Source organism: Gouania willdenowi, chromosome 18 (genome assembly GCF_900634775.1).
Source record: "Gouania willdenowi chromosome 18, fGouWil2.1, whole genome shotgun sequence".
Taxonomy (NCBI): domain Eukaryota; kingdom Metazoa; phylum Chordata; class Actinopteri; order Blenniiformes; family Gobiesocidae; genus Gouania; species Gouania willdenowi.
Genome location: NC_041061.1, coordinates 22,046,679 through 22,074,591, shown reverse-complemented (window position 1 = coordinate 22,074,591; position 27,913 = coordinate 22,046,679). Strand labels below are relative to the sequence as shown.

Here is a 27,913-nt window from a genome sequence, read left to right as displayed (position 1 = left end):
CATTAGATAAAATCTTACTATATGCTACAAGCTCAATGTGTATACCTGTATACTATCTACTGCATACTATAAGTATGATTCCGAGAATGTCTGTTCTCACTGAAGTATACTTCCAAGTTTCCCAAGATTCATTCCAAACCTACGACAAAAATGTGAAACGCACTGAGGCGAAATATCTCTGTTGATTTGCCGCCTTTGGAAGTTCTATCAGGATTTTAAGCAAGAAAGTGACCAAAGTAGAATACAGTATCAACATGTGGTCATTTGATCCTTAAAACTTGCATATACAGTATAACACATTTCATTCCAACGTTTCGGGGATTCCATTTTGCCCGCCATTTTTTGCTACTGACCAAACTTCTGGTTAACTTCCAAACAAGAGCCCTATTTTACAAAAGCGGTTAAAAAAAACTAATGGAAGACGAGAAGAGATTATTTTATTTTGAAAAGGGGATGTTGAGTATGACTAGTGTGCCCGCCATGCTCCCTCAAAAATGTCTTTATAGTATACATATGGGTATTTCACTCAATCTTTTCATACTATCTAATAGGGATGTAACGATTCACTCAACTCCCTATACGATTCGATTCACGATACTGGGTTCACGATACTATTCTCTCACGATTTATTTTACAAAATGGGACTGTAGACAAATGATGACTGAAAAATATTCCTTTATTTTTTTGGGAAAAAAAACAGAAAATACTGTATTATTTTTCTTTTATTTTTAATTGTCAAAAGAATCTCTTGATAAACTATTCAAAACAATGCAATTTAACTAAAAATAAATCTTGAATGAAATAAATAAAGGAATAATACAAATGAAGAAGGTTATTAATTTAAATTCTGGTTCTATAGTAAACAATGCAAAACTGCATAATAGTTCTTTTTCTTTTTACAAGTGCAACTGAAAATGTATTTTGTGCCTTAACAATTGGACTTTAAAAAAAAAAAAAACCCCGTCATTGCACTGTATTAACGTCACATATTTGTTTGGACCAACAGAGGGCGCTGGTAACCCAGTGGCATGCAGCTAATCTAGCAGTGAAGAAGAGATGCTATGCTAGCAGACAGAGCTAATAGAAAAAAATGTGACTTTTACAGATATTCACGTAATATTACAAATATTCTTTCGGTGCTAAAGGGGTAAGGAATCATTTATTAACATGTAACATTAACATGTAAGAGTAGAAGGCTGCCAGAAAGCATCTTCAACAGTTTACATATTTTTTTTTCTGGTTTTTTTGAGCAAATGATGTTCGATTTATTGATCAATGAGGCCCACACTATGGATTAGTCTTATGGAAATGTTTCATGTCATGCAGCTTTAAATCTCATTAGTTTTAAATTTTCTTTTACACCTTCATCTGGTTAACCAGTGACCTATAAAATAATGAGGCATGCGTGACTCTCATAGATTATATGCAAACATTTTTTCTAAAGCCAGTTATCAAGGCAAACACCTTCATTTTGGGGTTTAAGTTTGTATTTTAATGAACAGAAGTTCTTAAAAGTAATTGTAATAAATATTAAGACTGCATTTTTGCAGGTGGAAAAGTCTTACTTGCTCTTTGAAGATTTGTTTTTTTTTTTCATCTAACGATAGGGTTGGACTTGGTTTAATTTAAAACAAGCTAGCTAGTTATTCATTGCTTCTAATTTTGAACATTTCAGTTCCCCACAAAGTATTCAGAATAAATGAACGTACACAAAGGAAGACAACCGACATGTTTATAACTGCTTCACTCGTTCAAAGTTCAACCAACAGAAGCTAAATGACCATAAAATATGCTTATCACAGGAGGGCAGCAGACTGTCCGCCTTACTGTAAAATACTGTGTTGTAGTCCGAGACTTGGACTTTGCTTTTTGTTTTCAACACACTACTAAATGTGGAGTCAAATGCATCACTCACCAAAAAAGAGCAGGCGTTTTACATAAATAGACATGAATAAATGGATGCGAAACAACTGTGAACTTGACACAAACATGAGGAACAAAATGACAAAATAAATGGAAAAGACCAAATGAGGAACATGTAAATGATAGCAAAAGTTGTGTTGTACAAAGCGTCCTAACCCTCTACCAAAAGTCTCTAATGGCTTGGCCGACTTGAACTCCTCTTTGTCCCCGTCCTACAGAAGGAGAGCATATCTATGCAATGCCAAGTATTTGTATTGAGCAGAGGGCATGACGTGCTACTCATCCATAAACATGGTGGTGCGCAAAGTGCCAACTGGCTGATTGGGATTTCCAATGTGTGCCTGGGGCGCCCTGGTAGGAAGTAGAGGGTTGATGGTGGGTTGAAGTCACCTGGGGTGAAGGCTCAGCTGTCCTGCAGCTGGCTCAAAGACAGACTGGAGCTTCACCAGTGGCCTCATGGCTATCAGCCTAGAAGCTATGGAGGACAGCAGAGTTGATTAAAGTGGTTATATTTGTGTCACATTGATTCATTTATTAACTTAAAGTAGGGCTGGGCGGTATACCGGTTCATACCGAATACCGGTATATATATTTGTTATATGATTTTTTTATATACTGCCTTACCGGTGTATTTGATTACACAACTTTCGGAACGCTACGTTGCGCCGCGTTTCAGACCGGACCCTTTTCTACGTTGCACTTCTAAATAGGAAGGTAAACCGTTGCGCTCTGGTGTTAGTTGAGGTGTAAATAATACATGTGAATGGATAAGAAAGACACAATTGAAAGCTCTGAAGCTGCATGTGCCTGCATGCGCATGCCTCTGCTACAGGAGAACAACAACACTCACGGACACGGAGGCACGGTTAGCTTAGCAGTTCGGTAGTAATTCACAAAAAAATTAAGAGGGCAAAGGATTGCAATTTGTAATTCCTATAATGCAAAAATAAGTCCTGGTGGAGCTGCAAACAAAACTCTACCTTATTCACTATAAGAAACCACCACATAAACTGAGTATGCAGCATTTAAAGCTAGAAATCAAGCTAATGCTAAAGCTAAGCTAGCGCAGTAAAGAGCCTTTGGGCTGCTGTTGCAAACATGTATTACTACTTGTGTGGAATTATTCTACGATATTCCCACATCATGACAGTAAAATAGACCATCCTAAGTCAATCTACTGCAGTAATTCATCTCTCAACCAGTAGAAAATGCTGTGAACACCTGATTATGCATTAAAAAAAATATATACCATGAAACCGTTTTGAAAAATCCCGTGATGGACATTTTTGGTCATGTCGCCGCCCAGCTCTAACTTAAAGCAATGCCGTTTTGTTCCAATGAATAAAACACAGCTTATCAGCTGTGGATTTAGCTGAGATGTTGAGACTAGCATAGCTTAGCTTGCCATATCTTAGCCTAGCATAACAGACAAAGAAAAGTTTCTATGATGCAGCCCTGAACTCGTTTGCATTAAATAACAATCTATAAATTGCTGCTAACTGTTTGCTCTTGTCATGAACACAAAATTGTTTGCTATCATTCATAGTTGAATAATTAAAAAAAGAGTATATATTATGTAAATATCAAGGCAAAGGGTTCATCTCAATAGCCTTTTCAAGTTTTTCTCCCTTGCTATAGTATAGGGTGGCCAAATGCCAGATTTTCATCTTTTTCATGTTGTGACTGATGTAACGTATAGAGGGGTTGATTTTTCTAAGCTGCAAGAGGCATTTTCATCATCATTACTGTAGAGGTATTTATGTTGTTGCTGTATCACAAAAATGTCAAACAAAAAGATGTTTTTGGTTATAGAAATATTATCTTCTTGCATCTAAGTTAAAATTGAATTGAATTACACTAGTGGACACTTGAGTAAACTACAATTGTCTTTGAAAGTAGCTAGAGATAATTTCTAGTTTCATCTCTTCAGGAAAACTAAAGAGAGTCATCCTATTGCTAATGTTGTAGGTCAGACGTGGGCAACTGGGAGCCATGTGGCCCCTGGTCTAACGGTCTCTAAAAACCCAAAACAACAAAAATACACTAAAATGACTAACACAAAATGGCAGAAGAATACACAAAAGGACAACATAAATACTCAAACATGACTCCAAAAACCCAATCACTCTTCACCTGTTATTGACCCTGTATCATTAGACACATTTATGGGTCATTGGCACCTATGTGACTTTCATTGAACCATTGCCTGTTTCTGTTGACTCATGTATTTAGTACTTCTCTTGTTTTGATGGTTGCAGGGTGCACACCCACTCTCAGTCATGGATGGCATGTGTGTTATGGTGTGTGGTTGTGGGAGTTGAACAATTGGCTTAGGCTGGTTTCCATTGTTTTCCAGACACTGTAATCAGTCATCACAGTAACACAGATTAGATCGTAAACTCAGTCACAAAGTGTGTCATGTTACAGTGGCAAACTGACATAGATTTACTGTATATAGATTTTATTTAGGGTTAAATCGGATACGGATGGGATTTTTAGTATTATAGAAAGATGATGCTTTTCGCCTGTAGTTTGTGAATTAAACGTATAAAGAACATGCAGCAGTTTAACACTGCAGTTACTGTGTTCTAGAGATTAGCATTTGTGGCAAGATTAGAGCCTCCCATTTTCCCTTTCAAAATCTCCCCATATCCATTTCAGAGTTTATCATTTTTTACATTAGTTTACCCATTTCCATTTTGTTTCTGTTTCATCGCTGGTCTATACGGGCTTTTAACTTGGCAAAACCATGCCAAACATGCTAAATACAGGTTTTTGAGTTGACTATTGTTATTAATTTCATATTTCTCTGCTGTGTTTGCACAATATACACGCTAAAATCTCACAAGATTCAACGTCTGTTCATTTGCTGAAGTGGCTAAACATTAAACTTGTTTTGTGGTAAAAGAAAAAAAAAAAAAAAATTGCACTATGCAGTGATGTTGATAGGTTTTCAATGTCGTGAGTCCCGGGACCCACAGGTGGTGATTTGAGTGGGTCCATGGGAAATTCAATGGGTCCCTGGGACGCATGGATAGTGGATTTACTGCATCCTTTCAGATTTTTATGCGTAAGAGACGCAGGACGCGTACTGACTGTCTACATGTGAGGGTATAATCAGTGTCATTTTGCAATTGCTACATGATGTTGGGAAAACATTATGAATTAAAAAAAATAAGCATGAACAAGACAAGTATTCATTTTCCAATGGTATTTTGCTTTGCGCCCTCTATTAGTGCAAATATGTTGATATTGTGCTATCAGTGTAGTTTTTTGAAGTTGGGTTCTTATTTGTTTAATAACTGAAGGGTTGTGGAAAACATTGTTTGCAGGTGTTTTTATCACTGGAAGATAATTAGCTCAATTTAGCAGCATTGCAAATCAGTGTGCATTTGTTTTATGCTTGATTCTGGAGCATTTATGGTCTCTGCCATAGCTTTGATGACTTTGCGTTTTGCTGAATTCAGTCTCTCATGATTAGAATTGTTTTTCAGATTCTTAGATGGGAGAATGGATTTGACCCCCGCAAGAACAGCATTACTTCGACCAATGTCGCATAAGCTACGCATTTCAACCAGCTTCTGTGCATATAATAAATAATAAGAATGATTAATTAGAAAAACCATCAAATCAGTCACATTAAATAATGTAAGACATGAAGCGAGTTAGTTGATAACAAGCAAGTATCTTGTAGTTCTGGTGCGCCATATACTATCTTACTCACGGCATAAGAAAGGATACTCTTTGGCCTGTCCATTACTAATACTAGCAACTGCTATTCGGAGATATTGGTGCCATAAGTTATAAAATAATTGACCAAAGGATCTGAACTGGAAATTATTCTTGTAAAAGTGTATGTACTGAAACACTGTTCTTCGGAAAATCTATAATTTCAGACAAACTAATTCAACAAAACTTCTCTACAGAGGTTTCATTGTTGTTTGGTGTGTTTGTATATAGACTTCAACGTACTGTAGAATCCACAGATCTGGGTTTTATGGCTGTACTTGTCTCTACTCTCAGCTGCCTTGACCCCGAACCCCTTTGGGTCAACCTGTAATGATCCTTGTCTGCCGTCCTTTAGAAATAAGGTTAAATTTCAACTCACAAGCTCTGGAGGTTTGTTAATGAGTGACAGTTTACAGAGGCTCACAGTGTTGCACCTGGCGCTGAATACTTTACACAGGGAATCATTTATAACCCCCACTGACAGCGCTATTGTGAAGTAACAGAATTCAGCTAGCTGTGTGTTTTGGACGATGGTTTGGACAGTTTTTGTCAGATGACACGCACATGTCGCTGATAGAAACATATTTGTCTGGTCACCAGGTTCCATTTTTCTTTTGTTAGTTAACTCAAAGATTGTATATCACCACATTTTACTAAGGATACGGAGGAATTAATCAAACAGACAAGGCTATATTACACAAAATACACCCTCACCTACATGTGGGCGAACATCAGGCCTTTCAAATGTATTTGTTTCGATTAGATGAACAGACAGATGTCTAGAGGCTCAGATTTTCCATTTTAAAATTAACCAAATTCTGTTACAGTTTCTACCCAATTACCCTTTTTTGGTTTTGTGTCTGTTTCATCAGCTTTCCCTAATTAGATGTCATTACTTGCTCTTAAACTTCCTGAAATCATGTTAAACATAGTTAATAATGTGAAGTTAATTATTTTTATTAATTTAATATTTCTTCACACCGAATGCACGTACTGAAATTATGCACAATTTTGCATGATATTTGATGATGCTGAAGTATATATATATATATATATATATATATATATATATATATATATATATATATATAGCGATTTCCACTTCAGCAGGTGAAGTCTGCCATATTGTGTCATATTTGGGGTTGTCACGATACGAGAATTTCAAACTCGATATCGATACTCAGGAAAAAGAAGGGGGGGGGAAATAGATACTCGATACCATTTCCGATACCATGGGGCAAAAACAAAAAAAGACAAAATTTTAGAAGCATAATTTCCTTTAATAAAGTTGAGAATACAAACTCGTCCTCCCCCCCCTCCTCCGCCTTCACTCTGCGCCTGCTCTCCCGTTGGGTTTGGCGTGGGGGGCTCCTGTCGGCCCAGGATGCTGGTGGGGGGCTGTGGCCTTCGCTTGGGGTGCGGGTGCGGCTGCGCCGGGTGGGTAGCTTGGGGTTGGCTCGTCTGGGGGCCTGGGGTGGTGGAGTTCATTGGCTTCGGGACGGGGGGGTCCGGGGTAGGGGTGGTGCAGGGGGTGGCTGCTCTTGGGGGCGGCGATTGCGTCCTGGGTTGATGGGTGGCGGGGTGTTGCAGTGGGTTGCTCCGCTGGCCGGTCTGGGCCCATTGGCCTGGTTCCCTGGGGCGCGCCTTCGCTGAGGGTGGCCTCCGTGGGAGGAGGGTGCTCTGCTGGCGACATTGGTGTGGGGTTGCGGTGCCTGGCTGGGGGTACATGGGTTCGCCTGCCTGTCGGTCCGTGGCTGGCGGGGTGGCCCTGCCTGGGTGGTTGGTGGCGTCCTCTCTCGTTGGGGGGGGTCAGGGCCGCCCACCTGTGAAGGGTGCTATGTCGTGGTGTCGTGCGGGCCTACGCTGGCCCTGGTGTGGGGGCTGGCCTCTCTCCTCCTCGGCCGCCACCTGCTTTGGCGGGGCGGGCCGCTCTAGGCCGGCTGGTGGCGGGGGTCGCCTCCTGGGCTGCTGGGGGATGTGGCTGCTTTCTAGGGCTCATCGCGCGGGCAACATCAAGGAAAGGCGAGGCAACTTGCAGTGTCCCTGGGGGCGCTGCTCTTGGTGCTGCTTCCGTTCCGGGTCCTTCTGGCCAGGGGTCTGATCCCTGCTGGCTCTGGGCCCGCCGGCGAGTGCCCGCTGCCTGCCCGTTCGGTGCGGCTCTGGCCGTTTGCTGGGCGTGGGCCTTGGCTCCGCTGCTGGGGTCTCGGGCGGGGGGCTCTCTGGGCCCTCTGCTTGGGTGTGGGTGCTTGGGTGTGTTGGGGGCGGGATGCTGGCGGGGCTCCTTGGGGTTGGGGTCGGTGGCGGTATGCGCTGGGTGCTCGGCTGCTTGGGGCTTCCTCGGGTGTATGTGTGGGGGGCGGTGGCTGCCTCTCAGCCTGGGATCTTGGGGGCGACTGGGGGGTTGCTCGGCCGTAAGGGGGTGGCCTGGGGCTCCCTGGCCCCCACTCTTTCTGCTGGCCTGGCTGCATCTGTGGTCCGGGGCAGTTCCTGGGTTTGCGGTAGCGGTTTTTTGCACATATACTGGTCTACGATGCACTGGCACGCCTTGGGATGTGGGATAAAACTCATTCTGGGCCTAACTTTAGACACGTTAATCCCAAACACCTCCTTTAGGTACTAGCATTCACTGATTCCCCCTGTTCACAGCCACCACCATTATAGCTAAGCTTCACACTTGTCACTATACTGGCTTGATTACACAACATAATAAGCACAATATATTCTACAACTTCACATTTCACCCTCACTGTAAAACAATCTATTCTCCCCACCCTTTCTATTTCCTACATTGAGTCTCTCCTCCCTGCTCTCTTTCCCCTCCCCCTCCCTCTCCACTTAGGTGTAACACTGCTCCCCCTTTTTATATCCTCCCTCTAATAAAAGATTTCTTACCCTTCCTTAGGGAGGGCTGGTGAAGGTCACAATAAGCAATAAAATAAATCAATTTATTTTATTGCAATAACAAAACATGCATTGCTGTCCCAATGATTGCACTTCTTGTCATGTTGACCTTTGACAGCATGTGCAGACAAGAGAAAAAAAAAAAAGAGAATCCAAACTATGAACAGTATACAAAGTATTTTTAAATTAAGTGAAATGTAGTACAACACTTGTAAACAACAAAAACTGTTACACTTTTTTGAGAAAGTATAACAAAATTTTGCAGCACCTGTAAACAGTAAAAGCTATTAACAAACTTTTTTGAGAAAGTATAACAAAATTTTGCAAATTTTCCCTTCTCATTTTTGACTAAAACTAGTTGCGTAGGCCCCCCAGCAGCAGCACGAGCCAAGCTGCAGCCGTGCCGACATCAGCTAACTCAGTGTTATGATGAGGGCCCTATGTAATACGTTTTTTTTTTAATTCTGTTTTACTTTTTTCCAAGTTCCATGTTTTCCACTTTAATTTTTTAAAATTCTGTTTTTTTTTTTAGAAATATTTTTTTCAGAAAAAAAATATAATACAAAATAAATAATAATAAATAAAAAAAAACATAATTACACAAAAATGTATGTCAAAAATGAAGTAAGATACAATTAAAAGGTAGATTTAAGTTGTAGTGACATTGATTATTCTGACGGCTCCTTTTTAATTATGTATGTCATAAAAATGTACGAGAACAGCATTAATGTCACAGTCACCCAATTTCCCCTCTTTACTGAATCTGATCAGGGTTATTGTTTAGGTTCATATAAATTAAGTTTATCAAAACTTAATTTAAATGATCTTGATGACATAATTTCAGACCATAATGATTAAACAAAAATAAATTGACACAAGGATGCATCAGTCAGCGCTGTTAGTGTCGATACTTTTGCAAGTGAGTACTGTATCCGATACTAACTTTTTTGTATGGATACTTTATTCAGTATCGAGTTTTTTGACACTCGTCATATTACGTCATAATTTGTGCTCGAAATGATATTTACCGAAATGCGTAATATAGTTGCAAAACATGCACGTGAAGGTATATTCATTGTCATATTGCAATACTCACTTGACTTTTTTAATTAAAAATAATTCAAAAACTAAAAAATAATATTGCCATTTCTGTTTCAAGAAGTCAATTTGGATTTTTTCATCCATTTTACACCATCACAAAAATCTTGCGCAACAAAATCTTGTGAAGCTGACTCGTCACGCAGTGTAGAAACCCATAAGTGACAGTAAAGGTGGATTCACAAGAATTGATCTGTCAATCACATCAAAACACTTGCTACACATTCAACCACCCATTTTATAGGGAAGGTATTTGCATTCCAGTCAAAACAAATGAATACTCTATTTGTCTAGCACTTTCTACGCATGTTATAGAACCCAAAGTGCTTACTATAGAAAAAACACTGAAAAAAAGATTCCGTCATTCCCCATGACCCTGAGGCCCTTAAAGCAGCATCCGACCCACAAAAGTTTAAAACGCACCTGAATAAGAAAACAATTACAGAAGAACATTAAAAAAGACACTTGCTATAAAGATTAGGTGATGTGGCTCATTTCCTAAATGTACCCTTATAAACTCTGGCACACAGTGTTAATATGAAGATATTTTTTAGCCAAAAAAGAAAGAGAAAGTTGTAACAAAAGATGTAATCCCTCACCTCCCCTCAGTGAGTCACAGTCTTATATATTTGAGCAGCTCCGTTCCAAGCAACGGGTTAATCCATTGTGCTAAAAGTCCCATTTGCTTTATTTCAAATTTATGATAGTGGCAGGCTGGTAGGGGTGATCTGATACAATATTGGCGGATACCGATATTGATCCAATCCAATATCAGCATGAATTATACATACTTCTATTAATCATACATACTTTTTGTGATCAAATGATATTAATTACAGTGGCTGTAAAAGTTCGCAACACAACTCAAAATGAAGAACTTCACAACATTGAACACCCTGAGAGCTCCCAACACAACTCCGAATGACGAACGCCACAACGCAACACAAAAGGAAAGTGCGCACAAATACAAACCCCACAACACGATAGCTCGCAACACAACACGAAAGCAGGCCGGTAAAAATCCAAGAAGAAGAGTGACGTTAACGTTGGTGTTCGTGCCCGATCCATTCACGGGCCTGATCCTTTCCATCACTCTTTTTTGTGGATTTTTACCAGACTGCTTTCGTGTTGTGTTGTGAGCTTTTGTGTTGTGTGTACTAACTGGTGTTTGCCTTCAGACTGGACATGAACTGTTCCAGGGTACTTTTGCAAGCGATCTGAGATCCCTGTCTCCAGTCACACTAGAATCCAAGAGCATATTCAGACCTGGTCAAATGAAGTGGACCATCCAAGGTACCGAACTGTAGCTTGTTCAAAACAGAGCCTGGTCTTATTGCCCCTGCCTCCACCAAGCCTCTTAAAACAAAGGGGGGCCCAGAGAATAGACAAGATCCTAAAAAAACAGTCTTAGGGACATGATTACCAAATCAGTACCAACATGTACATTTATAACTTACTAAAAACTTCCTAACAAATATTTTGTCATAACTAAGGATTAGTTATGACAGGATTTGTCGCGATTTGTTTGGGTGCCGATTTTAATAATCGATTCTGCTCAAGTAGCGTATTGTGGTAACACAATGAACATGACTGCTCATCTTGTCCGTCACGATCCGGTAGGGCTGGGCGATTCGTTTTTTTGTACATGTTGTTTATCTCCTTTCTGAAGGATGTTTTTTTTCTTTTTATTCAGTATGAATAATAGTAAATCACTAAATATATCATAATAAATCAGTGAATGACTGAATGTGATGTGATGTGCATTAATTTTTGGAACTGTGACATATTTCTAGAAGTTTAGGATTCAACTTATGTGTTTGGATAAGGAAAATATTGTGATAATCCACACTAAAGAATCGCAATACTTGTAAAATCAGAATTGCAATTTAAATCGAATCGGCACTAGGGCTGAACGGTTTTGAAAAATAATCTAATCATGATTTTTTTCCCCTCAATATTGCGATTGCGATTTAAGATGCGATTATTTTTTCAAGGGCCTCGTCATGTATTTTTCAATGAACACAAGCAATACAATAATCTGTTCCAGAATAAACAATTTCACATTTATTTAAACTTTAAATAGAATAACTTTTAATAAATACAGTAAATATAAAACAAATTTTAAAGCACAGATTACAACAATAAAGCAAACAAATCTCTTGCTTTACCTCTTCAACAAACTGTATCTAACTTCACGTTTCATGAAACATGTAAACATGTGGACTGCACTTCTTCAATGCTCTCTGAACTTAACAGGACAGTACAAGACAGGACAAGAAAAAATAAAATAAAATTGCAGCCTTTGCGATTAAAAAATTGCGTTTTATGTTATCGCGATAATATCGCAAATGCAATTAATTGTTCAGCCCTAATCAGCACCCAAGAATCAGTGTTAAAATCGAATCGAGACAAAAGGGTATCGTCCCAGCCCTAGTCATAACTCAAGTTTACAACCGTTTGTTGATCAATGGTGGAATTTGATCATATCTCCATTAGCCGGTTATATTGGGATGACCAGTTTTCATTTAATAATCTGGCTAATTAGTTATGAAACTACTTGGGTTGGAGAAATTAACAAATGTTTGTCCAATATTAGGTCTTCTCATCTGTTTGCTTGTGTCGTGATTTGATTGTCTTCCACAGTCCTCGAACTTCATTTGTATGGAAAGGCAAGGCAAATGTATTTGTATTGCGCATTTCATACACAAGGCAACTCAATGTGCTTAAATGATCAAAAAGTGCAACAGAAAACATTCAACAGCTTAAAATCTATAAGAACAATAGTCAACAATTTTTTTTTTTTTAAATCATCAGTAAAATAATTTAAGATCATCAACAAACACATTACATGAACAAAATGACCAAAAATCTCCCTCTCAATCATACGCAGTAGAGAAAGAAAGTGCCTTTATCTTTGATTTAAAAATGTTCACATGTGATGCTGACTTCAGCTCTGCTGGCAGTTTGTTCCACTTCTTTGCAGCACAACAACTAAAAGCAGCATCACCATGTTTACTGTGAGCTCTGGGCACCACTATTTGACCTGTGTCCATAGATCTGAGAGACCTGCTGGGTTCATTCCTGACTAACTTGTCACTGATGTATTCTGGACCAAACCCATTCACAGATTTATACACCAGCAGCAGAACTTTAAAGTCTATTCTGAGGCTGACTGGGAGCCAATGTAAAGACTTTAAAACTGGACTAATGTGTTCTGACCTCTTTATTCTGGTTAAGACCCGAGCTGCAGCGTTCTGAACCAGCTGTAGTTGTTTGATGCTCTTTTGAGGGATTCCATTACAATAGACCAGTCTGCTAGAGATAAAAGCATGGACCAGTTTCTCCTGATCTTTCTGAGTCATACAACACTTCAATGGGACAAGGGTTAACTGGGATCAGTGGTAGATATAATTGTGTCATCTGCGTAGCTCTGATAATCAACCTTACAGTTCTGTAAAATTTGTCCTAAAGGAAGCATATAAAGGCTAAACTGATGGGGTCTAAGAACAGAGCCCCGAGGAACCCCACAGGACATTGGTAATCTGTCAGATTCAAAGTTTCCAATGCTTACAAAATAACTTCACTCCTCTAAGTAGGACTTAAACTATTGCATTACTTTTTAGGGCTGCTCAATTAATAGAAATTTGATTACGATTTTGATTATTACACCCAACATCAAGGTGTTTGACTTGGTCTTTAGCTTTTAAAGATCAAGACTCAAGATACTTGCTGATAGCAGTCCTCTTTTCCTTGTTACCAAAGACAATCACCTCCATTTATGGCGTAATAATTTAGCAAAACCAGTAACTAGCATAGACTTGGAAAAAACAAGTTTAAATTGCTCAATAGAGCTACACAATGGTAAAAGACCACAAAGTATTTAAGTTATTTAAAGCACAGGTGTTGAATCAGTGCCGTTAGATCTTCCAACCTGCTTTTCCAAATAATTTTGCTATGACTAATCATCAAGTAAATCACCCTGCTATTATTTTTTTTCTTACGTGGCCCACTTGAGGATAAATAAATCAGTATCGAAATTTGCAATGAATATTTGAAGATTATCCATCTAGTTTCTACTTAATGGGAACTTCCAGTTCTTTTGTTACCCAAATCAAATGTTAAGGAGTTGGACCTCTGGCTGGCTCTGCGTATTAGGGAGGTATTAGTTAGCTAGGATATGCCTTGTGAACTTGGTTGCAGCTTAATTAGGTTGAAACTCCAGCCAAGCGAGCACTAGTTTCACCGTGAGTTGACATGTTTTGCACTAGGATTATGCTCTCTCTCTCTCTCTCTCTCTCTCTCTCTCTCTCTCTCTCTCTCTCTCTCTCTCTCTCTCTCTCTCTCTCTCTCTCTCTGGTTGCCTGGTCAGAGGTTGCCAGACTGCCTGTCAGCTTATATCCTCATCCCTCAGGGGACAAAGCTCCCGTTCTTCCTGGGGAAAGCCCCCACCCAGTCGGAATTCTCCTCTAGCCTACGGGTGTGGGACCCAGAAAGGGAGGGAGGAAGGTAGTGGAGATTCGTCTGCATTTAGAAGCTTGAACATATATTTTTGGCCGTGGACTATTTATTATCCAGTCATTCCAATAATATTTAACACTGTGCACTTGATGAAGCCATTAGGTTTACGTACCTGTGGGACTCACAGATTCAAACTTCAGCAGAAATGGGAGGCGATGAGTTAAAATAGCATAGCGATCACAATGTGTGGAAAGATGTCACAATAAAGAGCAGATAATTACGTGAGGTGGTGAGTGAAAAGGTGAAAGGCTGGTTTTTACATCTGGCTCGTTTTTATGACAGGGTTGAATCTTGCAGCTGAAAGGTTATGGCCTCTTGCTCTGCACACACTCGTACACTTTCTGGTAAATGTGCTTGAGCAGAAGGTGAACCTTTACAAGTTGTACTCATTGTATGTGGAGAATTACAGTTTGAAGTCTCAGATCCATTGCTCACTGACTGTTATGAAAAGTGCTCTAATATAATAGTCTGTGCTTAAGGTTGCCAGTATTGGTTTGAATTCATCAGTCACAATAAATCATTACAATAACTAGTTACAGGACAGTAAGATTGAATAGCACTGGGTTAGATTCATGCTGCACCATGTTTTCCTAGTATTTACAATTTATATAAATAAGACAATTTTGTAGAAATAGAAGTGTTTTGAACAGTGTAAATTTCCTCCTTACTTTTTAAAAAAAAAATTACTTTAACCTTTTTAAAAGCATGCTGTGGACAAGTGTTGTAAATTAGCACATGTGCTAACACACTCAAACAAAACATCTGGGTTACCAATGTAATTGTGAAGTCCATATCAAATAAAGGGAATAAATAAATAAAAATGTAGTTCTACTATATATTATTTAAGTTATGCATTTTTTTTTTTTTACTATTTATGCAGTTTTATTATAAAAAAAATTAAGAAAATTGGCAAACTGAAAATAAACAGAAAAATGTTTGCATCCTAATGTATGGTATCTAGGTGCATCTTTTATCAAGAACATCTGAAATAAATCACAATTTATATTACAAAAAGAGTTGCCTATTTTATGAAGTAAATAATGTGTTTTTCAAACAATTCTACTATATTAGCCAAAATGCTAACCACTAGAGTACAGCAGTGTAACATTGGGTATGTAAAGACATTAACGTGAACCTATACATTACATTTATTCAATTACATGATCATTAAAACTGAATTTTGTATTGTAGATCATCATTTTCACTCCTTGTATCCAAGAAATGCATAATCACTGTAAAAGTAGTGACAATGTAAGTTTAATGGCAATAGATGATGTAAAAGCAAAATAATTCAGCTCTTCAATGTATTATTACATAGTATTTTTTTTTTGTTTATGCAGCTTTATAAAACTGAGAAGATATGGAACTGTTCTTGCATTGAAATGTAGCATGTAAGCTAACATGAGCCCAAACATATCATCTGATGGTATCTGGGTTCATCCTATATCAATAAATACTAAGAAAATCTTAATTTGTATTGTAATTCATTCTATCATTTCCATCTTTGGATTCACAGAAATGTATAGTCACTGTAAAAGTAGTAATAATGCAGGTGAGAATTCCCTTTTTAACCTATTTAAAGAGTTCCTGTGGTGATTTTTAACTCAAGTTCTAAAAAATGGATAAATAAAATAAAACCAGAGGTTTAGTCGACAAACTTTCTTTAACTTACTTTACTTGTACCCTTTACACTCAGACCTTAACCCAGGCTTGTGTTTAAATGTTTACATTGAGCATGTAAATGATCTATATTTACAAGGCCTTCATCTTTGTTGAAAACTCAAGTTATCAGCTGTAAAATCAGAGGAGAAATACCATGACTCTGGGAATCTGGTCTGGACTTAAAGCTGCAATCAGTTGGAGTCACATCGCCAACTGACACGCTGTTGTTTCCCAACAACAAACAATACTAAACAGAGTCCTGTTGCCATGGGAACCTGTCCATGTGTTTTTGTGGGGACATTGTTGGCTTGGCCTCTGAAATTGGTAAATGTTCTGTCTGGGCAAGACTGATGGAGTCACGATACCATACCGGTGTTCTTTGAAGGAGAGCTGGGTTTCATGCCGTGTTCACCACCTCCACAAAATGTGATACCATAGAGAAGATAAGAGGATGAAGATAATAAAAGAAATAACAGCTCCCAGATCTTTCATTTATGAGCCCAGTACCACTTGGCTTAGCGCTCATTCTTGTGAAGCCTCTTATTACGTATTCACTGGGACTTTTCTGTGCTTATCAAAGCAGCATGGAGGCCATTAACTTATTCACTGCTCTACTGTTTTGGTTTAGTAATGTTGACTGCCAAAGATGTCTATAGACGTCAATTGTGTTTTTCGGCTGGGGTTGCTAGGAGACAGTGTGACGAAAGTCTCGTGTGAATATCAAACTTGTACAATAATGTAGTGACGAACTGGTGACATGTAGGTGGCAGCAGAGCACCTTTGGATGAGAGATCACCTGTGATGGGCAGAGCTCAGAGGGAGAGGAAAGGAGTTTGCAAGACAGAAAATGGCGCTACGAGAGTTGATGCTGAAGCTCACAGCAGCGCACACTCGACCAGAGCATGTGTGGAACTAAGTGGACTATTGAGAGTGTCGCGATGGTGAGAGAAAACAATAAAAAAAACGGGGCAAGTGGTGACACTCGGCATGTCCGGGATGAGGAGGAAGTTGCGTGTGGGGAGAATGACGGGGGAGAGACTTGGAGGAGCGCCAAAATACAGTAAGCAAATCATTCAATTCTGACCCAGATAGCAAAATAATAATAATTTTGCCATCAAAAGCCCGGTCTCAGTGTTGTTTTTGTAGTTTTAAAGAAGGAAATCAATGTTGAGGTGTCCCTAAAGCAAAAAAAAAATGGCTTCGAAGTCACTAATAGTTTTTTTTTTTCAGAAAAAGATGTTTTCTTCAGCTTTTTGTCACAAACTGGTGATTTGTGTGAAACTTGCCTCTATTCAACTGCTGATTACAGAAGAACAAAACAAACTAGAAACAAAATGATTTTTTCTGATGAAAGTAGAGAGTCTAATCTTTCAGAATCTGAAAGAGATTTCAGATTGTCATAGTACAAAATATTCTGTGGGTCTTGAAAAATCTGTGAAAATCATCAAACACTTGGCAATATGGGGTTGGCTGCTCTGAAAATGGCTGGCAATGAATGAGTTAGGAGTAGCCATATTTTTTTTTCCTTTCTCTCGTCTATGCTACATTTATCACATCTCAGTTAAGCGTTCAGTTCTGGACATTGATCAAAACCTTTCTGCGTTTCTCGTAACAGCCTTGTAGGTATGTGGGTCAGCAGCTGATTTAGATACAGCCCGCCGGTAAGCGGCTGACTAATGTGCCATTCGCCTTTGTCAGGGGTTCTCAATCTTGGGATCGCGAGACACTGGGAGGTGGTCACCAGATGCCTTCAAGAAACTAAGAATATTTTCGGAACAATTTCAGCCCATTTCTGCTCACTTTTTCTTGCCATATTTTTGCTCCATTTAATGCATTTATTGCTACATTACTCCAAGTTCTGCCACTTCGCCATCAAGTTTCAATTCATTTTTTGCTAATTTTTTTTCACTTTCAAGACATTTTCAGCACTTATAAACCCTTTCCACCACTTATCCCACCTATTGTGATTATGGTGACCCATTATTGTCACTTAACCTCTTTGCACCATATTTCATGTTTATTTTTGCCAATTTAACCACATGCATGTTTTTCATGCTCATTTTTTGCCAGTTTAAACTAATCAATCCTACTTTTTTCTGCCACTTTTAAGCCAATATTGACACTTTGATCTAGGGCTGGGCGATATGGTCCAAAACTCATATCTCGACATTCTTTTACAAAATAGCGATACATGATAGAAATTTTGGTAAAAATCAAATAATGTCTGACCAGAAAGACAATTCTAGGGTTAAAATTGTTCATCAAATGCAACACAGGCACATTTATTAGCAAACAGCTGCACAATATGTGCCATTTCAGTCTTTTTTTCCCTCTAAGGGACAGCATGTGTGAGTGAGTTGTGTAGCGTGGCTTGTTTAGGGGAAGGTCTGGGTTAGGACGCACTCAGAAATCCATCAAACTGTGCTTTTTATGCTGTTCTGAGAAGTAGCGAAAGCAGCGACTCCTAAAACAAGTATGTTAGAACAAAATAAACTATGAAAAATATATAGACGATATTGTAATTTTTTATAGCCTCAAAATAGAAATCTCGATATAATCTGAATCTCGATATATATATTGTCCAGCTCTCCTTTGAATCCTTTTTACCACTTTTTCTGTCTGTTTTTGGCCACTCTAATTTGCAACTTTTAACTTATGTTTGTGGTTTTTTAAAATCCCATTTCACCACCTTTTCCACCTTTTTTGGTCACTTTTAACCCATTTTATTTCTGATTAAAACAAGGATTTACACCTTTAAGATGATTATATACTGTGGCACAAATAATAAACTTCCTGGATAACAGTGGATATTATTCAGATAAATAAATAAATGTGGTTGTCACAGATTTATAGCACAATGGATTATCATTTTGCTGACTTTATGGGTGGGCCCCAAAAAGCTCTCCCCTTTATTTTCCCTTATAGATGACCCTGTCTCCACATGACTGTTGTTCAGTGTTCATGTCTGTGTTCAACCATTTTCAGGTACAGTGGGGGTCCCTGGTCTCTGGCATCTTTATATTAGGAGTAGTGTAAATAAATGGTTTACTTGACCCCACTCGTGTGCATTAATATGGACCAAAACTCATATCTCGATATTTATTTTTCTCAAAATGATGATATATGATATAAATATCAATAATTTTAATTCAAATGTAGTCTGACCAGAAAGACAATTCGGGTTAAATTGGCTGATTCAAAATACTATGCAGGCACATTGTTAACAAACAGTTGCAAAACATGTGCCACTTTTTGCTTTTTTTCCTATAAAGAACAGCATGTGTGAGTGGGTTCTTTAGTGTGGATGTTTAGGGGAAGGTCATTCTCCAGCTCCGATGCACAAAACGTGTGAGACTAACGCGACAATGCGCATGCGGGTCAGTTTGGAGCCGCAAACCGCTCACATTGGGACTGACACAATGGGACACATACGTGTCAGTCCCATTGGTGTGTGAATGAGGTGAATGAGTTGATATTGTAAAGCGCTTTGGGACTACTTTAGTGTAGGCATAAAAGCGCTATATAAATCAAGCCCATTTACCATTAATCACGTCACATTATAAATGGTAATGTGAATGGACAAACAAAAACTTGGATCTGGGCAAAAAATTGGAATTGCGCATTAAGGCTTGCAGTGTGAACATAGCCTTACTCTACTCATTGAGAACATGAGCTGCAGCATTGAACAGTCTCTTACTGTCAGCACAGTTGTAATGAAGTACAGAGGACAAGACACGTTGGCCGGCATCCAAAATAGAGCGTGCTGCCCGCGGTTTTTGCTTGCATCAACACAACATCCTGTTTCAGCATTAAGTCTCTCGGCCAAAAACCGAAAATGCATTTTTGTGCGATTTCCGGATGAAAATCTTTGGTGGCCAAATTTCCGATGCATCACTAAAAATAAGTGTCTTTTTTTTGACAATTTTGTGAACTAATTTATCACTCATTTTTGTAATTTACAAGTTACATTACATAGGTGACTTACTAAGCACCCCGTATCAAATATCTGTAATAAAGCTGTAGTTAAATCTAATTATAGAGGATGCAGAATTTTGCCGCATTTCAACTCCTTCAGCATTTGAAGATTTAATGTTTTCAATTTTGAACATATTTAAACCATTTCACTTTTAAAATATTCAGCTGTTCCATGGTTAATGCTAATGCGAGGCAGATACTCATGCTAGGCAAATGTTACTATTAGGCTAATGTCAGCTAATGGTATTGCTATGTTAATATGAGGGTAATGTTGACGCTAGATTAATTATGTTAATGCTAGCTAATGCTAATATTAGGTTAATGCTTGGATGATGCAAATATTAGACTAATGCTAGCTTAATGCTAGAAAATGTTAATGTTCGGCTAATGTTAATCTGAGCTCATGCTCGCTAGTGTTAATGCTAGCTAGTGTTAAGGCTAGCTTATGCTAATGCTAGCTAATGATAATTGTAGTTTAATGCTAGGTTAATGTTAATGCTAGGTTAATGCTAATGCCGTGTTCAACGACGCTGGCCAGCACCTGCATCCTCACTTGCATTTTCTTCACGAAATGCAAACATTCCAGGAATTAATGTTTTTCCTGTGGTTATTTGCAGGGAAAAATCTAGGCTTGCGGGCCTTTAGCATTTGCTAAATTAGTGTTAACCCGATTACTACCATAACTCTGATAACTAAAAACCAACAACCTGTCAGCAAGACACTAAAAAAAATGGAAAAGATAACATAGTTCAATTAAAGTTACTGTGCTATTACTGTTAGCATTTTGACTAATATTAGCATTGTCGCTGATTTAATATTAAACCACCAAAAACATCCTGATGACAATGGACTCTGTTTTACTCTTTATACTCATTCTCCTTAATCTGACTTTAGCCTTTGATGGCATTTCTATACCAGTACCACATTATGGTACCGGTATCAGCATCAAGTCCAACACTTAGCTGTGTACTCCAAAATGTTTTTATTAATGTTCTTATTGAAGAAGAAAATAACCCCAACCCAAATGGTTTATTGCCTAAAGCAGACATGGGCAAATAGCGGCCCTCATTCTAATTTTTGTGTATTTTTGTGAAAAATACACAAAAAAATAACAGAACAAAGTAAACCCAGAAAGTGATTTCAAAAACACACAAAATCTCCCCCAAAAATACACAGAATTACTCTTGAAACATGAAATGATTATAAAATACACAACAATAACAGCAAAATGTACAAAATTACAACCAAAATACAAAGTATGACACAAATGCATACAAAAACACACAAAACGACAACAAAAATGACAGGAAAACGAACAAAATTACAACAAAAACAGAAAAAAAAAATGTTTTTTCGCATTTTAATGATACTGGTTATTATTTTAAATACTGACATGAATGTTGATAATGTGGATCAAACAAAAACATATATTTGTATCAATAGGTACTTGTATCAGTACTCAGTATATGTACTCAGTAAGTACACAAATCTGAATACTCCTACTCGTTTTGGATGAAGCAGTATCAGGACATCTGTTGTCATTATGCTATACTTGCTAACTGTCACCTTTGTTATCACATAGGGGGATTTGTTAACGACGATGTCTTTTGTAGCTCCTTTAGAAATAAAATGGATGTATAGCACAACAATGACTTGGCGTTTCTCTCCCTTTTTTCCCCGTTACCTCTGCTCGCTCGACTTCCTTCCGCTCTGCCTCTGTCTGTGACCTCTATTTCCTATTATAGTGTTGACTTATTGTGTGTATTCTGCTGCCGCCTCGCAAATGTTTTTTTTCTGTTGTTCGGTAAAAGCCAGGAGCGTTTCTCCTAGAGGCTCATTGGCCAGCGCCTGACGTCACATCCCGGAAGCAGGGTCGTGTTCTGTGAGCTGTTGTCCTGGTTGGGACATAAGGGTCAGTGACCAGGCTTGTTTTTAGCGGACGCTGAGCAGCAGGACGACGTTAAATGTCTGAATCAGAGATCAAGGTTGGGCAGAAACAATACAGATCCACCTGCTGCTGACACCCCAGCTGCACAGCGTTGAGAAACAAACACACACAAAAGTCAACGCGCCGCTTGTTTATTTATTTTGTCTTTTTAATTTTCACCAAGTTTGTCATGAGGCAGATTAATTAACACCATTTCTTCAACAGTTATTTTATGCCGTGTTCGTACCCCTTTATTCAAAATTACAATCTAAATGAAATTAATACAGCTAACCCATAGTAGTTACTGTTGAATAGGGATGTCCCAAACTTTTTCACTTCCGATACGATGCCGATATTGCAGCCTTGCGTATTGGCCAGTACCGATATCAATCCGATACGATTACAGCTACGATTGTTGTGATAACTCGATATGGTGATATATCACGACATTTTTTCACATGAACGATTATCGATATGCTTGCACTAAGTATCGTTTTTTTTTTTATTGGAGATACTTATTTGTTTACATTGGTATGTTGACACTTATTTACAGAAATGTTGCACTAAAATAGTGTCACTGTTCATAGGACACTTTTTCAATTTATTGTCTTTCAGAGATAACAAATAAAAATTGTATTTTTTCACTTAAAGGGGACATATCATGCTAAATCCACTTTTTTAGCGGGGTATGAAGTGTCTCATTTGCATTTAAAGAGACCGCACCAAAATGAGTTGCTCTCAGAAGCACATCAGAAAAGGGGCCTGTGGAGCTATAATAATGAGGAATTCAGACCCAAGCAGTGCAGTTCCGCTTTATATAGACCACAACTGTATGATTTATATGTAAAAAGGAAGGATTTAAAACCGTGATATGTCCCCTCTAATCTTTTTTTTCCTGTTATGTCATAGATTATCGTAGATTGATTTCTGACCAATATATCAATAATCGCAGTATCGCCATATCGTGAGATAATCGTTATCGTGAGCTTTGTATCGCGTATCGTATCATGAGGTACCCAGAGGTTCCCACCCCTAGTATCAGCACAAATCATACATACTTTTATTACTTATTTAATATTGTAGTGGGTAATGTTAGAAAAGACTTGATCAAGTGATGTTACTCAAACAGAGAACAATAGTCAGCAACAGTAGGTATGAGAAAAACTGACCGATTTATTATTAACCAATTGCTTACATACATTTAAACCTTCAGCATAATATCTACGGTATTCTACAATTGAATAAATATATTTTATATCGGAGATTTTAAATGCAGTCTGATAAAATTCGATGTTCGTTTTCTGGTTGATATTGGACCGTTATCGGATCTGGACACACCTACTGTTGAATAAATAAAGGAAAAAGCTGTGAACATTTATGATTGTTTAGTTTTTTAAAAACAGGTTATAGTAGGTCATTTAGTGAATGTTATTCTCTGACAAAAGGTTTGCTTCATTAAAACTACATTTGATCTTAAATTAATACTTTAGCCAGGGTTTGGGGCAAAAAAAAAGTAGGCATGTTCTGGAATACCTGCACTCATCATTGGTTGATAAATTAATATATGCCTTTACATATCACACAGAACTGCCTTCAATATTGTTTAATCTCACTTAAATGATTTCATTTCCAAAAATGGTGGAATTTAAAACGTCCGATTCATTATTCACAATGTGACGATTAAATTAAAACCTTTTTTGAGCTCTAGTGTTATTTAACCTCAAATGTCTTTTTTTTTTTTAATTAAAACTTTCCATTCAGCACAGCAGAATTCAAACTCTCTTACCTGTAGCGATATGCTAACGCTTAGTCATATTGTTAGCATTGGAGCATTAGCCAGTGAAGGGAATTAGGTAAACGATGGCAAATCCGAGCATTTTTTTCTTTTATTATTCTACATACTTATCATTTTTAAATCAGTGGCATTTTGTAAGAATAAATGTTGCAGAATAAAGCATTTTTTGACATCTTTATTCAAATTGCTGCTAGCATGTATTTTTTCACCTGTGGTGGATGTTACTAAGGCACTCTGTAGAGCTAAAGGAGGATTTGAACTTATAAAAAGAGACTCATAATTCTTCAACATTGTATCTCACACGCAACAGACAACACAACCTCTTATTGTGCATACTTGTGACGTCAAACTATCCGCCTCAGGGCTCTGTGGCTCCCAACGGGATGTTGGTGTAAGCCGGACCAAGGCTAAGCCAGCAGGGGAGGACGGGCGGGTATTGGGTGTTAAACTTGTATGTGTCGGTTTGACAGAGAGATTGATGAATAGAAAGACAGTGTGTTTTAAAAAGCATTGGACCAAGAAAGTCGGAAAGTGCCTGTAAATAGCCAGAGCCTTACTTCCCTATAAAAGTCTTGCTGCTTCTGGGCTCTGAGTTTCACTGCCATGTGCTCGGCAAAGGAAGGGGAAGAGAAGCACGGCCTGCCGATCATATGCAGGCATGTGATAAGGAGTCACACCACAGTTACCAATATACCAAAGTCTGTTGTTTATTTTGTATGTTAATGGGAATCAAGCAATTTTTTTTAGAGAAAAAAACAAGGCAACACAATGTGCTTAAATTGACCCACACTAACCAGCCATAGCATTATGACTACTACCCAAAGAACACCTGTTAGTGTGAACATCAATAATGCCGATTTGGGATGCACCGAATATTCGGCCACCGAATATATATATAATAAATATAATATATAGTAACAGCTCCTCCTTTTCACACACAAACACAGCCAGACTCTGTCTTTACCGCTCTCCGTCGTCCGTCACTGCGTAAACCGTCCAATTCCACAACAGAGTCCGTTGTCAGCGCTGTGAGCCACGAATCTGTAAACACCCCCATTGTTTCCTCCTTACACTACACCGGGTCTCGCTGCACAGGCTGGTGTAGCATTAGCACAGTGCGCTAACAGCTGATGTGTGTAAACAATGGGCCCGTGGCTCCCAACACGATCGGCAGCATAAAAAGTAATGCAGTTTGGGAGTCCAGTAGTGCAGTTTGCATGTACATATATGGCAATAAAGTATAATATATATTCTATATTAAACCACAGTGTTGTTTTAGCTGTAAGATAGTTGGAGAGGGAGGAGCTCACATTCTAGGAGGCGTGTTAGGTGACACGTACCAACGTGGGCAAAATCCAACTGTCCTGTTTAAAGCTGACTTTTTACAAAATGTGGAATAACAAGGGAGGGAGGAAATGTTTTCAAGGCTATTTATGCACTATTTAAAAAAATATTGAAAAACTTAATCGCATTTGATGTTCGGTATTCGGCCAAGCGTTTATATTTTATTCGGCGTCGCTTCAAATTTTCATTTTGGTGCATCCCTAAAGCTGATATGTCCTTGAGCCACAGAGGGAACATGCACAAAACACATTGTTGGACATCCATTCAATACATTCTCTAGAGCAGTGGTTTTTAAACTTTTTTGGCTCAAGTACCTCCTTTCTCTTATATCTGAGTTCATGTACCCTCTTTTGTCTGACTACAAAATTTGTACAGAATACTGTGGAAAAAACAACCATAGAGCATAATGATGGAATGAAGAAGTGATAACAGACATTTTAAAGAATCTAATTTTTTAAATCAGTGGAAAGAAATGGTATTTAGTGCAGTGGTTCCCACTGATCATGTTTGAGTTCAGATATATATATATTTATATATATATTTATATATATATATATATATATATATATATATATATTTAATTGCACCTTTGATAAGAATGTCATAAATCTGTGATTCAACCATCATTTCAACTCCTCTTTATTTATAAAAAAAACAACTGCATCGTTTAACATAACTGTAATTCTGAAGTATTCAAGAAATTAAGTAATTTTTATGTTCTAATGTCTCAATATCTACGTTGCATTTCCAGTACTTTCCAAACTTTTTTTTGTTTGCTTTAATACTGACACAGGAGCTGCTCAACTTTCCTTTTAAGGTCCCCAATATTTCCACCCAGTGAAGACCTTGATGAGCGAGTTTTCTGATACATTGACATGCCCGACTGTCATGTACCACCACACAAACCTTTACTTTATACTGGTATGCCACACTTGATGCATCAGAGCAGACTGGTTCAGCATCTTTATTTTGGTCCGTCAAATGGAAACAGATTGATGCAGGAAATGCATTTCCCCACTGATTGTTTAGATTGCAGTATCATGAAAACAGAAGAAGGAAATGAGGGAAATAGCGATACTGAAATACTAAATACACAGAACAAAATGCTGCAAAATCATTTAAATTCAGGGCAGTGTGCAGACTGCAGTCATTGGATTAATAGCTTTCATCTGTTCCTTCCTGCAGTTCTTCTGGCTCAGCCCATAGAGAATGAATGTATGGAAGGATTGACATTGAAGATTACTGACTTCGGTTTGGCAAGAGAATGGCACAAAACCACAAAGATGAGCACCGCCGGGACCTACGCTTGGATGGCCCCCGAGGTCATCAAATCCTCCACCTTCTCCAAGGGGAGTGACGTCTGGAGGTGAGTGTTCCCTGTTCTCGATTCCTTTGGATAACTGGATCAACTATTTAACATCAGTTAGTCTTAGTTCTAGTAGACAAATATGTTTTTTAGTTTGAGTCTAATTGTAGTGATCCGAATTATTTTGGATTTTAGTCTTGTTTTACGAGACTAAAGTTTTAATGATATTATTTAACCAGTATTGGTATGTCCCCCATGATTAGCTAATTTAACATCATGATGTCATACCCCTTCCTCTAAATAATTTTAATCATAAACAAATGATACTAAACTATAAACAATTGATAATGTTATAATTAAATAATATATTAATAATAAATAACATAATTATATGTATATAGTTACAGGTAATATATAATTAATAATACATAATTTTAGCAATTATAGTGTCAAAGTGTTGTTTAGTTTTGTACTTTTTGATTATTTCATATTTTCTGCAATTTTCAACTATTTTTATTGAGGATTTATGCAGATTCCGCTTCAAGCCATCCCAATACATCAAGTGACACTCAACTATTGGTTTGACAATTTTATTGCATTTTAAAGGGGCAAGCCCCTCGTTGCCCCTGGGTTGCTCCGACACCCCCTGGTGGGAGGTTATTTTTCAGAGTAAGAATCTTTAGGTACGTTTTCTGCAAAGCCTCAGTTTACAACATATATCTTTTACCTTTCTCTTTACCCTGGAGCATGAAACATCCTTATCTTGTCCTTAAATAAATACATTGGGAGCAGGTTTTTTGCTGCCTCCTCTGATCCCTGCATGGCAGACACACATACTGGCATTGTTGTAGCAAACCACTGACTCATAGCTGCCCTCCAGTGGACCCATTGTGTATCAACCATACCAGAGTTCAGAGATGTACACAAGAATGTGGGCAGAATCCAAATGGCCTTACTGAACCTTGAGCATGAGAAATAGAAAATTTATTAATTTGAAGAAGAATAGTCAAGATTTTCTTTATTTATTTTTTAATTGTCTCACTATTTTGTTCTTCAAAGTGGGGCGCAGCAGATAAAGTTTTGGAATCACTGCTTTAAGCAGTGTGATGGCAATGTGGTGAGAATGTTTCATCAGCCCAATTTCCCGATTCAATTCCGATTATTGAAGTCTTCATTCGATTACAAACAGATTGTTGATTATTAACAATTGATTTTATGTTTTTGCTAATTATTGATCAACCATTTACCATCATTCAGTGTAACTGAAGTATCCCAAACAAGAAGACTCGCCTGGTTTGTATCACAATTTGCAAAAAGCGTAAATCGTTTTTTGCAAATTGAAGAATTGATTCATGTGTTCATAATTAAATCGCAATTAATCAATTGTCTATTTTTTTCACCACCCCTGGTCCGTTTACATCCAAAAAACACCATTCTCTTCCACAAACTTTATATTCTAATACCTCAAAACATGTAACAAACAAAAAAGCTGTGAAACTAAATGTAATTGATATGTCTGAAAAGTGTTAATGTGTTTCCCTGTCACCCCTTTATCATTATTTATTGATTTAAAAATGTTTCTCTTTTCATTTTTTTTATGTCATTCAATCTATTTCCCTGGCTCTATTACCACATAAATGCCCGTCTATCTGTACGTGTTTGTGAACATTGCTGCACTTTATTATTACATATGTCATTATAATTCACTATTAAAAAAAATAAACAAGTGTATCAT

The 27,913-nt window shown here is 38.0% G+C and overlaps 1 protein-coding gene across 1 annotated transcript in view; it reads left to right on the top strand.

Annotated features, from left to right (window-relative positions):
• Positions 1-27,913, top strand: part of LOC114480303 (mitogen-activated protein kinase kinase kinase 11) — a 79,559-nt gene that overhangs the window by 12,493 nt on the left and 39,153 nt on the right. The window contains exon 2 of the mRNA XM_028474316.1: positions 26,058-26,238. Coding sequence (XP_028330117.1) covers positions 26,058-26,238 — 181 coding nt within the window. The remainder of the gene's footprint in view (positions 1-26,057; positions 26,239-27,913) is intronic.